At 51.2% G+C, this 12,968-nt stretch overlaps 1 protein-coding gene across 2 annotated transcripts in view; it reads left to right on the plus strand.

Moving 5' to 3' along the window:
- KDM1B (lysine demethylase 1B) overlaps nt 1-1,155 on the plus strand; it is a 45,476-nt gene extending 44,321 nt beyond the window's left edge. For both annotated transcript variants that reach the window (XM_073678830.1, XM_073678829.1), the window contains exon 20: nt 277-1,155. In XM_073678830.1, the coding sequence (XP_073534931.1) occupies nt 277-360 (84 nt within the window). In that variant the 3' untranslated portion in view covers nt 361-1,155. The remainder of the gene's footprint in view (nt 1-276) is intronic.
- The last annotated feature ends 11,813 nt before the right edge of the window (nt 1,156-12,968 follow it).

The following is a 12,968-nucleotide window of genomic DNA, read 5'->3' on the forward strand; positions in this document are numbered from 1 at the left end:
GAAAGACGCGCTCTTTAAATTGTTTCCATGAAATACTTTGTATGTGTCAAGAAATTGCCTTATACCCTGCAATACCATCTGATTTCCAAGGATTATTGAGGCTGGCTCAAAAAGGGATGATCTTCCTGGGAATACCATTTAAAACAAAAGTTATTTAAGGCAACAAGGAAATAGTGTAAAAAAAAAAAAAAAAAAAAAAAACTGAAAAATATATATTTTGATTTTTTTTTTTTTCCATATCCTCAAACATCTGGTGTTTTTTGTCTTTTTTTACAGGCCACAAATCGACATTTTCCACAGACTGTCACAGGAGCCTATTTAAGTGGGGTGCGAGAAGCAAGCAAAATTGCAGCTTTTTAAAGCAAACCACTTTTTTCTTTATCCATTTTTATATGGCTTTCAGGGAAACAAATGTTTGATCTATTTGTATTTCAGAGCAATTGTATCATACATGGCTGTAAGGCTCTTTGATAACACTACATTTTCAGTACAGGTGAAGATATAGAAATATATACCGGTCAAGCTTCTTCCAAAAGGGGACACTTTTTCTGTACCTCTGGTTAGAAGAACTATGATCACACTAGACCAAGTGCAATGCGAACACAACCCTAATCCTATCTTGGCTTTATATTGGACATTTCAGATTGTATGTTAAATCTTTTGAATAACTGTTCTAAGACTTCTGTTAGTGACGCACTTAAGCAAAAACTCGAAGGTTACTCCTAAGTTGTTGTTTTTTTTTTGTGGTTGTAAGTTTAAGGGATAGCACATCTTCCACATCATCATCTAGCTGAAAGATTTAACTGGCCTTTTAGGTACGAAGGTAGTCTGCATAAGAGAATATAGCTTGGAAGAAAAAAACTTCTCTGTCTTTATACATCCCTAAGCAAGTAATGAACATATCCTAGGAAGGCCAAATTATCAAACGTTGGACTTATAAATCCAAGCTGCCAGATGTTGCGTACCCTTTTAATGTCTTGTAATTTAATCTGTAGTATCCATAAAATTTAAGTTAACAGATTTCATAAGTGTAACTTATGTTTTTGGGTAACAGAAATGTATATTTTGTAAATACAAGTTTTTTAATTTTTTTTTACATTCATACTTTTTTTTTGTATTAATGTTATAAAAACAGTTTGTGGATCCTAAATTCACATTTCTGTAGATGTTATGCAAAATAAAAGCAACAACTTGTTACCAAGTTAGTCTATTTATTAAAAGTCATCATGAATTAACTTATCCATAACCTTTTATAATGGAAGTCCCTTATACATTTGTGTTGCGAAATATATATATATATATATTCCTAACCATATAACGCGTAAAAAAAATATACATGTGTGTGTGTGTGTATATATATATATATATTATATATATATATATATATATATATATATATATATATAATATATATAAAGGCAGCACTAGTCATCATAATGGGGGATACTCGCTGCATCGGGTCAATTAATGCACACCAGCAATGTCTTTCCGGTATTTCACAATGCTGCAGTTTATTGCACTTCATAAACCACAGTTCACACATATAATGTCCACGAGCCCAAGTGGCATACAGGCCCACTTGGCCCAGGTTACAGCCTTGAGCAAGGTAATACTTTAGCAATGTCCATACAAGTGTCCATATAACAAAGTGTATTACTTTTGCCAGGTTTAGTTGCTGCAGTCCATTTGATTTGCCACCACTGTGGCTTTGCGGCTTCCCAGATGGGGGTCTCTAGCCGTCGTCCCGTCTGAGGCTACGGGTATGTCTTACACCGTCAACATCCAGCCTGCGCCTTTCAGGACTCTTCAACAAGCCGCTGCCTTCCAAGGCCACTAGCATCCACTCAGAGGATCCAGTCTCGACCTTTCAGGCTGCCAGGCTTCACTCGGCCTCACACGGTGGTGTCCCACACAAGGGAAACAGGCCTCACGCCTATCACACCCAACACCCCTGTCTCCCATCAAGCAGGGTTTATATATCCATCCCGTGCGCACACACACACACACACACACACACACACACACACACGACCTTGCTGATGTCACAGACATTCTGTGCGCGCAGGACCTGTGCTATGTCACAGTCATGTGACCCATCAGCTGAGGGGGAGGTACATGGTCAGTCAAAACACACACACTGGATCATTACAGTAATGCCAAGCTCCCGCTGCATTACATATCCCCCCCCTCAGTTCAAACTTGTGGGGTTGAACACATAATATACACAATCACCTCATATCCCACAGTTCATACAGAGACCATGTACTTGTTAATTGCGCTGTTCAGCCCCTGGAATATTAGTCAATGACATTAGCCCATTCCTTAGGGACCTACCATCTGTCAATGTCACTGACTTCGTCAGGTCACCTTTCCGGGTCGTAACCTTGTCAGAGCTCCCCCGCTCCCAGCGGTCAGTTGTAACCTTGTCAGGTCTCCCCCGCTCCCAACGGTCAGTCATACAGCAGTGTGACTCATATGCCCTGGTATCTAAGGTCCGGTTAGACTCTGTACTGTCCTGTACACTATTGAGTCGTTTGTATGGGCCTCTCAAATCTGAGTTACTGGAGGTCTCACTACCTCTAAACCCACGCCCACTACTCTCAGGACATCTTGAAAGGTCCCTAACTCCAGCTATAGCTGTTCTGTTATTTAGGGGGCCCTTTCTCTGTCGGGTCTCACTATTTCTAGATGGCTGCCACCTTCTGCCGCTCAGGCGATGTTGCCTTTCCATTTGTAGTCTGGCGAGATTCAACTGTTCTACCTCTTGCAGGTAGGTCACTCTGTACTCGATCAGCATGCGTATATATGCCAGGCTTTCTTCCGTTCCTACAGCGGAGAATGACACCATGCCGTCTTCATCTGGTATCCAGTCCTGACGATCACGTGGACTGCTTACTTTCACCACACCAGACTTCTTGACCATCATCTGCATGGCTCGACCCTTTCTCCCAACGAGCTTTCTCACCAAAACATGAGGCACCCGGATGACCTCTTCCCGCAGACTGTGAGCTTTTCTCATAAGCTCCAGTCGTCTAACGGCTTGTTCCGTCTTCAACCGGAGAAACCGCTTCGTGCGAATACATCGCCAGTGCATGTCACTTAGGATAGCCACCCTCTTTACTGTGACTTCAGTCCTGGACAGGACCACCAGCTGTTTAGCTTCTGAGGTCGAGTACAGCCTACATGCTCCCACGGCCTTCCTAAACTCTTCATGCACGGACTCACTGGTGCATTCTTCCCTCAAATCCTCGGGTACATCTACGAGGCATTTGTAACGAGACGTTTCTGTCTCACCAGTGGTTTCCAGGCGATCAACCAGCTCAGGTTTCAGGGACACCTGACTTTCAGCTTCTTCACCCTGTATGCTTCCCCTGAGCTGACTCACAGCTATAACTTCAAGAATTTTCGTCTTGACCACTTCCATTTCATATTTATCATCTGTTAACACTCTCTTAGCTCTCCTCAGGTCCACCTTCTCATGGTATAAGGGAGTGAGTGTAACGTGTTTGCCCTTTTCCTTCTCCAAGGAGGCCTCGTTCCCTGAGTGATACTTAGTCAGGCAACTTTTGAGTCCGGAAACTTCTTCCTCTAGCTCCGCCACTCGCCTCTCAGCGGCCCGTCTCTGAAGCTCTTCCTGCTTCAACTGTTCCTTTAACAGTAGAGTTCTCTCAGACCCCTCTGTCTCCAATGCGCCCACTCGGCTCTCAACAGCCAGTCTCTCAAGCTTCTCTTGCGTCCACTGGGCTTGTAGCAAATCCTTGATCTCGGCTCCTACATCCACCGAATCATCCGAGCTCACATCACTCGAGGAAGTATCTGCTTCACACCTCCCATCTCCAGTGACCAACTCCTGGCCCTGTTCTGTGGCTTCTCCGATGGACTCCTCCATCTTTTTCCGCTCAGCTTCCATCATGCTGAGCCTTTCCTTAAGGCACGTCTCTGCCCTCTGGAGATTATCACAGAACGTCTGCAGCTCCTTCACCTGAGCTTCCAGACCTAAGGTCTTTCTGCGGAGATCACCATTTTCATCACGGGTGTCTTGCAGAGTGGTCTCAACCACTTGGCGCACTTGCTCTGCATCCGCCTTATCCTCCTCTAGTTTTTCTTTAACCTTGAGGAGATCCTCATAATCTCTCAATCTGTTGCAGTTCCTCACTGAACTTTTCATGCCTCTTTTCTGTCTCACGGTCGTGACCAGACACTTCAACTTTTATTGCCTCTTTCAGAGTGGATAGTTCCCGGTCTCGCTGGTACAGAGAGTCCTCCAGCCGCTCCTTCTCCTGCATTAGAGGCTTTACTTGGTCCTGGAATTGCTGCACGTCACTCTGACACTGCTGCCTGATAGGCTCCAGCTCTTGGTCACGACTGGCTGCCTCCTCTTCCAGGGCTGTCCGATCCTTCTGACTCGGTACTGTATCGGAGGTTGCTACTGGCAACGTCACCTCCTCTTCTGCCTCGGAAGGAGGATCCACCCTTGAAACAACCGTACACAGCATTACATTTTGTTTATTTTCTCTTTCAGCGAAGACTACAGGAGCAACCTTTTTGTGGCCCTTGCGCCGTCTACGAGATGGGGACTTTCTCACCTCGTCTAGCCCCTCCTGACTGACCTCTCCTTCTACTTTCGTAGTGTCACCGTCAGCTACGGGGTCTGTGTCACTCCCCATGGTGTTGTGGACTAACAGGTGTAACGGGTCTGGGAGGTGGAACCTCTGAGCAACTTATACAAGGGGGCGGTCCTTGTAAGGAAGCGGGTGGCGACCAGGGAAGACAGGCAGGTAGTCACAGCAGGTGACCGGGACAGTCTCTGGGTAAACGGGCAGGAGGTCACGGCAAGTGACCGGGACAGTCTCAGGGTAAACGGGCAGGAGGTCACAGCAAGTGACCGGGGCAGTCTCTGGGTGAACGGGCAAGAGGTCACGGCAAGTGACCGGGACAGTCTCTGGGTAAACGGGCGGGAGGTCACGGCAAGTGACCGGGACAGTCTCTGGGTAAAGGGTAGGTACGACCTGTGACGGCTGAGCCTCCAGGTAGGCTAGCAGGCAGATGGCAGATGTGTGCTCCCAGGTGAGCAGGCGAGAGTCTCTGGATAAGCAGGTGGTCACAGCATGTGACGGCGGAGCCTCCAGGTAGGCTAACAGGCAGGTAGCAGATGAGCGCTCCCAGGTGAGCGGGCAAGAGTCTCTGGACTGGCAGGTGGTCACAGCACGTGACGGCGGAGCCTCCAGGTAGGCTAGCAGACAGGTAGCAGGTGAGCGCTCCCAGGTGAGCGGGCAAGCTGGTCCATAGACAGACTGACAGGTGTCGGAAGGCAGACCGTCGGACCTCAGGCTAGCAAGCAGGTAAGCGGATAACAGGCAGGAATCAGACAGCAAACTGGCAGGAAACTGGCAGGTAACTGGAAACGGGACCTGAGGGCTGAAGCAGAGTAGTGAACAGTGCAACATTGCTCGGGCACCTCCATTTTGGAGGAGGTGCCTTATATATGGTGAAGTCCTCCGGCCATTGGCCGGGGACTCCTTAGGACGGCGCGCGCGGCCCCTTTAAGAGGGGGGAGCGCGCGCACGCCCTAAGCACCGTGGCCGGGAAGGAGCGCGCGCTGCCAGCAGAGCGGGAGGAGGGCGCCGGGCTTGGAGCGGAGAGGTGAGGGGAACAGCGTCCCTGCCTAGCAGGAGGCAGGGACGCCGACGCTACAGTACCCCCCCTTTAGGCCCCCCTTTTTTAGGCCAGACAGAAATTTAGCAAGGATGAGAGGGGCATGGATGTTCTCCCGGGGCTCCCACGTTCTCTCCTCAGGACCAAACCCCTTCCAATCTACTAGAAAAAAGGTCTTTCCTCTTACCCTTTTTGTGGCCAGAATGTTCTCTACCTCAAACTCGTTTTCAGCGGAAACCGGAGCAGGAGGCGTACCTGTAGACTTGGAAAAAGAGTTAAGTACCACGGGTTTGAGGAGAGATACATGGAAGGAGTTAGGGATCCGCAAGTTGGCCGGGAGTTTCAATTTATAGGCCACCGGGTTGATCTGACTGATGATCTCCAGAGGACCGATGAACCGAGGCCCTAACTTATAGGAAGGAATCTTGAGCCGGACATACTTGGACGAGAGCCAGACCTTATCCCCAGGACGGAATTGAGGAGGATCCAGACGTTTTTTGTCAGCATGTCTTTTCATACGCTCGGACGACTGAAGGAGTGCGGACCGGGTACTCTCCAACATGGAGGAAAATTTGTTAACAAGAGATTCCGCAGCCGGATTATCCACCGAGGTGGAGACGGGAAATGGGATCCGAGGATGCTGACCGAAGACTACAAAAAACGGGGATTTGGAGGAAGATTCGCTCTCGTGATTGTTGTAAGAGAATTCGGCCCATGGCAGGAGATCCACCCAGTCGGAATGGTGGGCATTAACGAAGTGCCGGAGGTAACTGGTCAGGATCTGATTGATCCGCTCCACTTGACCATTAGACTGTGGATGGTAAGCGGAGGAGAAGTCCAGGGTGACGTCTAGCAATTTACAAGTGGCTCTCCAGAAACGTGAGGTGAACTGTACCCCACGATCCGACACGATGTGGAGGGGCAGGCCATGAAGACAGAAGATGTGGCGGATAAAGTCTTTAGCCAGCTCGGGTGCAGACGGGAGGCCTGGCAGGGGAATAAAGTGAGCCATCTTGGAAAAGCGGTCAGCGACCACCCAAATGACCGTACAACCGGCAGAGACGGGGAGATCAGTTATGAAATCCATAGCTATATGCTGCCAGGGGGCAGCAGGTGCAGGAAGCGGAAGGAGGCGACCGGCTGGCAGGTGTCTCGGAACTTTGTTGCGGGCGCAGGACACAGGCAGAAACAAAGTCTATTACGTCCTTGTGCAGGGTAAGCCACCAGTAGTGCCGGTAATAAGCTGGAGGGTCTTTTTCTGAGCGGCGTGGCCAGCTAGTTTAGAAAAATGACCCCAGTGTAGGATCTTCTCCCGATCAGGTACCGATACGAACGTCTTACCGGGAGGGAGACGATTTAGACTCATGGGAGCCACCTGCATTACTCTGGCGGAATCGATGATATGTTTAGGTTCTTCCTCGAGGTCAGACACCAGAAAGGATCGGGACAAGGCGTCCGCTTTGATGTTTTTGTCAGCCGGACGAAAATGAAGAACAAAATCAAAGCGAGCAAAAAACAAGGACCACCGGGCTTGGCGCGGGTTAAGTCTCTGGGCATGCTGGAGGTAAGCCAAGTTCTTGTGGTCAGTGTAAATTATTACCGGGTGAAGAGCCCCCTCGAGTAGGTAACGCCACTCCTCCAATGCCAGCTTGATGGCCAATAACTCTCGGTCTCCTATGGAATAGTTGCGCTCAGAAGAGGAGAAGAGTTTGGAGAAGAAGCCACAAGTTACCATTCTCCCGGAAGACGATTTTTGGGTAAGTACCGCACCGGCTCCAGAGGAGGAGGCGTCAACTTCCAGGAAGAACTGCTTGTTGCCGTCCGGGCGATGCAGCACCGGGGCGGAAGAGAAGGCCTGTTTTAAAGAAAGAAAGGCCTCCTCTGCTTCGGGCGGCCACTCTCTGGGATTAGTGCCCTTACGGGTGAGCGCGAAAATTGGGGCAGTCCGGGAAGAGAAGTGCGGTATGAAGAGGCGGTAGTAGTTGGCGAAGCCCAGGAACCGCTGAATAGCCTTCAACCCCTCCGGTCGAGGCCATTTCTCGATGGCAGACAGTTTCTCTGGATCCATTCGGAGGCCGGTCTGAGAAATAATGTAGCCCAAAAACGGAAGCGAGGTCTGCTCAAAGAGGCACTTCTCATATTTAGCGAAGAGGTGATTCTGCCTGAGCCTGAGCAGGACCTGACGAACATCCCTCCGGTGAGTCTGGAGATCCGGAGAGAAGACCAAGATGTCGTCCAGGTACACCACTACGCAGGAGTAGAGAAGGTCCCGGAAGATGTCATTGACCAACTCTTGAAAGACTGCAGGAGCGTTACAGAGACCAAAGGGCATTACCAGATATTCATAGTGGCCGTCCCGGGTGTTGAATGCAGTCTTCCATTCATCCCCCTGACGGATACGGACCAGGTTGTACGCCCCACGGAGGTCCAGTTTGGTGAAGATTCTAGCCCCCCCTCAGACGATCAAATAATTCCGGAATGAGCGGAAGGGGGTACTTATTCTTCACCGTGATCTGGTTAAGGCCTCTATAGTCTATACAGGGACAGAGAGAGCCGTCCTTCTTTTTAACGAAAAAGAAGCCTGCTCCCGCCGGGGAGGTAGATTTCCGGATGAATCCCCGGGCCAGATTCTCCTCAATATATTCGGACATCGACCGGGTCTCAGCAGCGGACAATGGGTAAATACGCCCACGGGGAGGCGTAGTACCGGGTAGCAGGTCGATAGGACAGTCGTATGGTCTATGAGGGGGTAATGTCTCTGCCTCCTTTTTATTAAAGACATCAGCAAATGACCAATAAGGAATCGGAAGTCCAGGTAGATTAGTTGGGGTAGGAGAAGGACGGACGGGATGAACGGGAACCAAACAAGTCTTATGGCAGTCCTGTCCCCAGCGAAGGACTTCTCCGGTCTTCCAGTCAAGCACGGGTGCATGTTTCCGGAGCCAAGGTAGGCCTAATAAGAGGGCGTGAGAGAGTCCAGGCAGAACATGAAAAGAGATGCTCTCAGAATGCAGCATTCCCACCTGCAGAGTAATGGATTCGGTGATGAGTTGGATGGGACGTGGTAAGAGGCCCCCATCCACGGCAGCGACAGATAAGGGTACAGCCAGAGGTTTGGTGGGAATGCGGTGTTTTTCTACCAGGGACTGTGAAATAAGATTCCCGGCTGCTCCAGAGTCAAGTTGGGCTAGTTCGAAATAACGGTTCTCCCCGCAGATAATTGAGACTGACAGCAGCAGAGATGGAGAGGATTTATTCTGGTCTAGGTCGACCTCTGAGCGAACCTAGACACAGGCGTTTCCCGACCTCTCCGGGCAAGTACGGATCCGGTGCTCCTTGCTGCCACAGTAGAAGCAGCTCCCCTCGGCACGGCGTAAGTCCTGACGGGTTTTGACCATCTTGGTCTGGTCGACCTGCATAGGCTCAGGAGAGTGTACCTGGGGAGAAACGGAGGGAGTGACGGGTTTCTGGAAGGTAGGAGCTAGACGTGGAAACCTCCTCTCACGGGTGACCTCTTTGGCACGCTCCTGGAACCGTAGGTCAATCCGGGTGGCAAGAGTTATTAAGTCATCGAGAGTGGTAGGAATGTCCCGACCGGCTAGTTCATCTTTAATACGGCCGGACAGACCCTCCCAGAAGACAGATACCAGAGCGTCGTTATCCCAGGCCAGCTCCGAGGCAAGGGTACGGAACCGTATGGCATATTGGCCCACGGTGAGACTTCCCTGACGGAGGCGTAGCAGAGACGATGCGGAAGAGGTCTTCCGTCCGGGTTCGTCGAAGACTTTCCGGAAAGCCGTGAGAAAGGCAGGCAAGTCGGACACCAGGGGGTCTCCTCTCTCCCATAGAGGATTTAGTCAAGCCAGTGCCTCCCCCGTGAGATGGGACATGATGAAGGCTACTTTGGCCCGGTCGGAGTTAAACTGGTGGGACAGGAGTTCAAAGTGCAGGGTGCACTGGTTTATGAAGCCCCGAGCCTGAGCGGAGTCGCCTCCGAAGCGAGGAGGTGCAGAAAGCCGGGGTCCGGAGCAGGATACCATGGTATTGGTGGGCAGTGGAGCTGCCGGGTTGCGAGTCATGACACTAGCGGTGGTTGCTGGTGGAGCAGTCAGAGTGTCCAGGCGAGAATTGACATTCCGCAGGTGACTCAGGATGGACTCCTGTTGGGACCTCTGACGGGACAGTTCATGACAAAGGTCCAAGAGCGAGGGAGCTTGGGTGCCACCGGGTTCCATGGCCCGAGCAAACTGTAACGGGTCTGGGAGGCGGAACCTCTGAGCAACTTATACAAGGGGGCGGTCCTTGTAAGGAAGCGGGTGGCGACCAGGGAAGACAGGCAGGTAGTCACAGCAGGTGACCGGGACAGTCTCTGGGTAAATGGGCAGGAGGTCACGGCAAGTGACCGGGACAGTCTCAGGGTAAACGGGCAGGAGGTCACAACAAGTGACCGGGGCAGTCTCTGGGTGAACGGGCAGGAGGTCACGGCAAGTGACCGGGACAGTCTCTGTGTAAACGGGCGGGAGGTCACGGCAAGTGACCGGGACAGTCTCTGGGTAAAGGGTAGGTACGACCTGTGACGGCTGAGCCTCCAGGTAGGCTAGCAGGCAGATGTGTGCTCCCAGGTGAGCAGGCGAGAGTCTCTGGATAAGCAGGTGGTCACAGCATGTGACGGCGGAGCCTCCAGGTAGGCTAACAGGCAGGTAGCAGGTGAGCGCTCCCAGGTGAGCGGGCAAGTGTCTCTGGACTGGCAGGTGGTCACAGCACGTGATGGCCAAGCCTCCAGGTAGGCTAACAGGCAGGTAGCAGGTGAGCGGGCAAGAGTCTCTGGACTGGCAGGTGGTCACAGCACGTGACGGCGGAGCCTCCAGGTAGGCTAGCAGACAGGTAGCAGGTGAGCGCTCCCAGGTGAGCGGGCAAGCTGGTCCATAGACAGACTGACAGGTGTCGGAAGGCAGACCGTCGGACCTCAGGCTAGCAAGCAGGTAAGCGGATAACAGGCAGGAATCAGACAGCAAACTGGCAGGAAACTGGCAGGTAACTGGAAACGGGACCTGAGGGCTGAAGCAGAGTAGTGAACAGTGCAACAACATTGCTCGGGCACCTCCATTTTGGAGGAGGTGCCTTATATATGGTGAAGTCCTCCGGCCATTGGCCGGGGACTCCTTAGGACGGCGCGCGCGGCCCCTTTAAGAGGGGGGGAGCGCGCGCGCGCCCTAAGCACCGTGGCCGGGAAGGAGCGCGCGCTGCCAGCAGAGCGGGAGGAGGGCGCCGGGCTCGGAGCGGAGAGGTGAGGGGAACAGCGTCCCTGCCTAGCAGGAGGCAGGGACGCCGACGCTACAACAGGTCACCTCCCACTTTGACGTCACCCCCTTCTACTGGAGCTACCCCGTTATCAACGGTCACATTGTCATTTTTAGGAGGTACCAACCCACCACCAGTAAATTTTTTTTGATTTTCTACACTCTTTTGAAAATTCGCCCCTTTTTAAGACTCCGCCCCCTTTTTAACAACCACAGCGGCAGGGGAATTTTTACAAGAAAAATCAACCATAGTCTTAGGACTCAGTTCATAACAGCTCTTACCACCTCCCCCCGGGCACTCTGGGAAAACAAGGGCGCCCCCGTAGAGTTCAAGGAATGGTCCGCTGCCGCCTCTCTGAAAACGGGCCAACAGCTCCTGCCCTTCTTGCACCACGACCTCTTGTCGTTTCTCCCATACCTGCTGTTGTTTCTCAAATGCCTGCTGCTGCGACTCCAACAGGCATTTCAATCGCTCAACAGCTTCAGACTCATCTGCTGCTCCCTTCACAGCCATCATTATCTGCTCCTGCATTTCTTCAGGACACTCCATTATGCCGAAGAGCGATTGTACACGGTCATCTAACTCCTTCTCCATTCCGTTGGGAGATACTGCACCATTCATGGCCATCATGGTACACAGTATTCACACACCGCTCTCCCCGGAAAAATTTTCGTGGCCCCACCGAGCCACAGCAAACCAGGTTTGAGTGCGATGATAACCTTCGCAACCCCGCCGAGTTGCAGCCAGATGCTTTACCACACTCGTCGACCTGTGCCGTTGCCCCTAGCAACCGGACTGCAGTTGCCCGCATTCTCGAACCCACATGTAAGGCAGCACTAGTCATCATAATGGGGGATACTCACTGCACCGGGTCAATTAATGCACACCAGCAATGTCTTTCCGGTATATCACAATGCTGCAGTTTATTGCACTTCTTAAACCACAGTTCACACATATAATGTCCACGAGCCCAAGTGGCATACAGGCCCACTTGGCCCAGGTTACAGCCTTCAGCAAGGTAATACTTTAGCAATGTCCATACAAGTGTCCATATTACCTTTGCCAGGTTTAGTTGCTGCAGTCCATTTGATTTGCCACCACTGTGGCTTTGCGGCTTCCCAGATGGGGGTCTCTAGCCGTCGTCCCGTCTGAGGCTACTGGTATGTCTTACACCGTCAACATCCAGCCTGCGCCATTCAGGACTCTTCAACAAGCCGCTGCCTTCCAAGGCCACTAGCATCCACTCACAGAATCCAGTCTCGACCTTTCAGGCTGCCAGGCTTCACTCGGCCTCACACGGTGGTGTCCCACACAAGGGAAACAGACCTCACGCCTATCACACCCAACACCCCTGTCTCCCATCAAGCAGGGTTTATATATCCATCCCGTGCGCACACACACACACACACACACACACACACACACACACACACACACACACACACACACACACACACACACACACACACACACACACACACACACACACACACACACACACACACACACACACACACCCTTGCTGATGTCAGTCATGTGATCAGACAGACATTCTGTGTGTGCAGGACCTGTGCTATGTCACAGTCATGTGACCAGTCAGCTGAAGGGGAGGTACATGGTCAGTCAAAACACACATCCTAGATCTGAATGAATGAAATATTCTCATTGAATACTTTGTTCTGTACAAAGTTGAATGTGCTGACAACAAAATCACACAAAAATCATCAATGGAAATCAAATTTATTAACCAATGGAGCCTGGATTTGGAGTCACCCCCAAAATTAAAGTGGAAAAACACACTACAGGCTGATCCAACTTTGATGTAATGTCCTTAAAACAAGTCAAAATGAGGCTCAGTATTGTGTGTGGCCTCCACGTGCCTGTATGTCCTCCCTACAACGCCTGGGCATGCTCCTGATGAGGTTGCGGATGGTCTCCTGTGGGATCTCCTCCCAGACCTTGATTAAAGCATCCGCCAACTCCTGGATAGTCTGTGGTGCAACGCGACGTTG

This window comes from Phyllobates terribilis, unplaced genomic scaffold (assembly GCF_046119375.1).
Source record: "Phyllobates terribilis strain yellow unplaced genomic scaffold, ASM4611937v1 Scaffold_4__5_contigs__length_816908805, whole genome shotgun sequence".
In the NCBI taxonomy this organism is placed as follows: Eukaryota; Metazoa; Chordata; class Amphibia; order Anura; family Dendrobatidae; genus Phyllobates; species Phyllobates terribilis.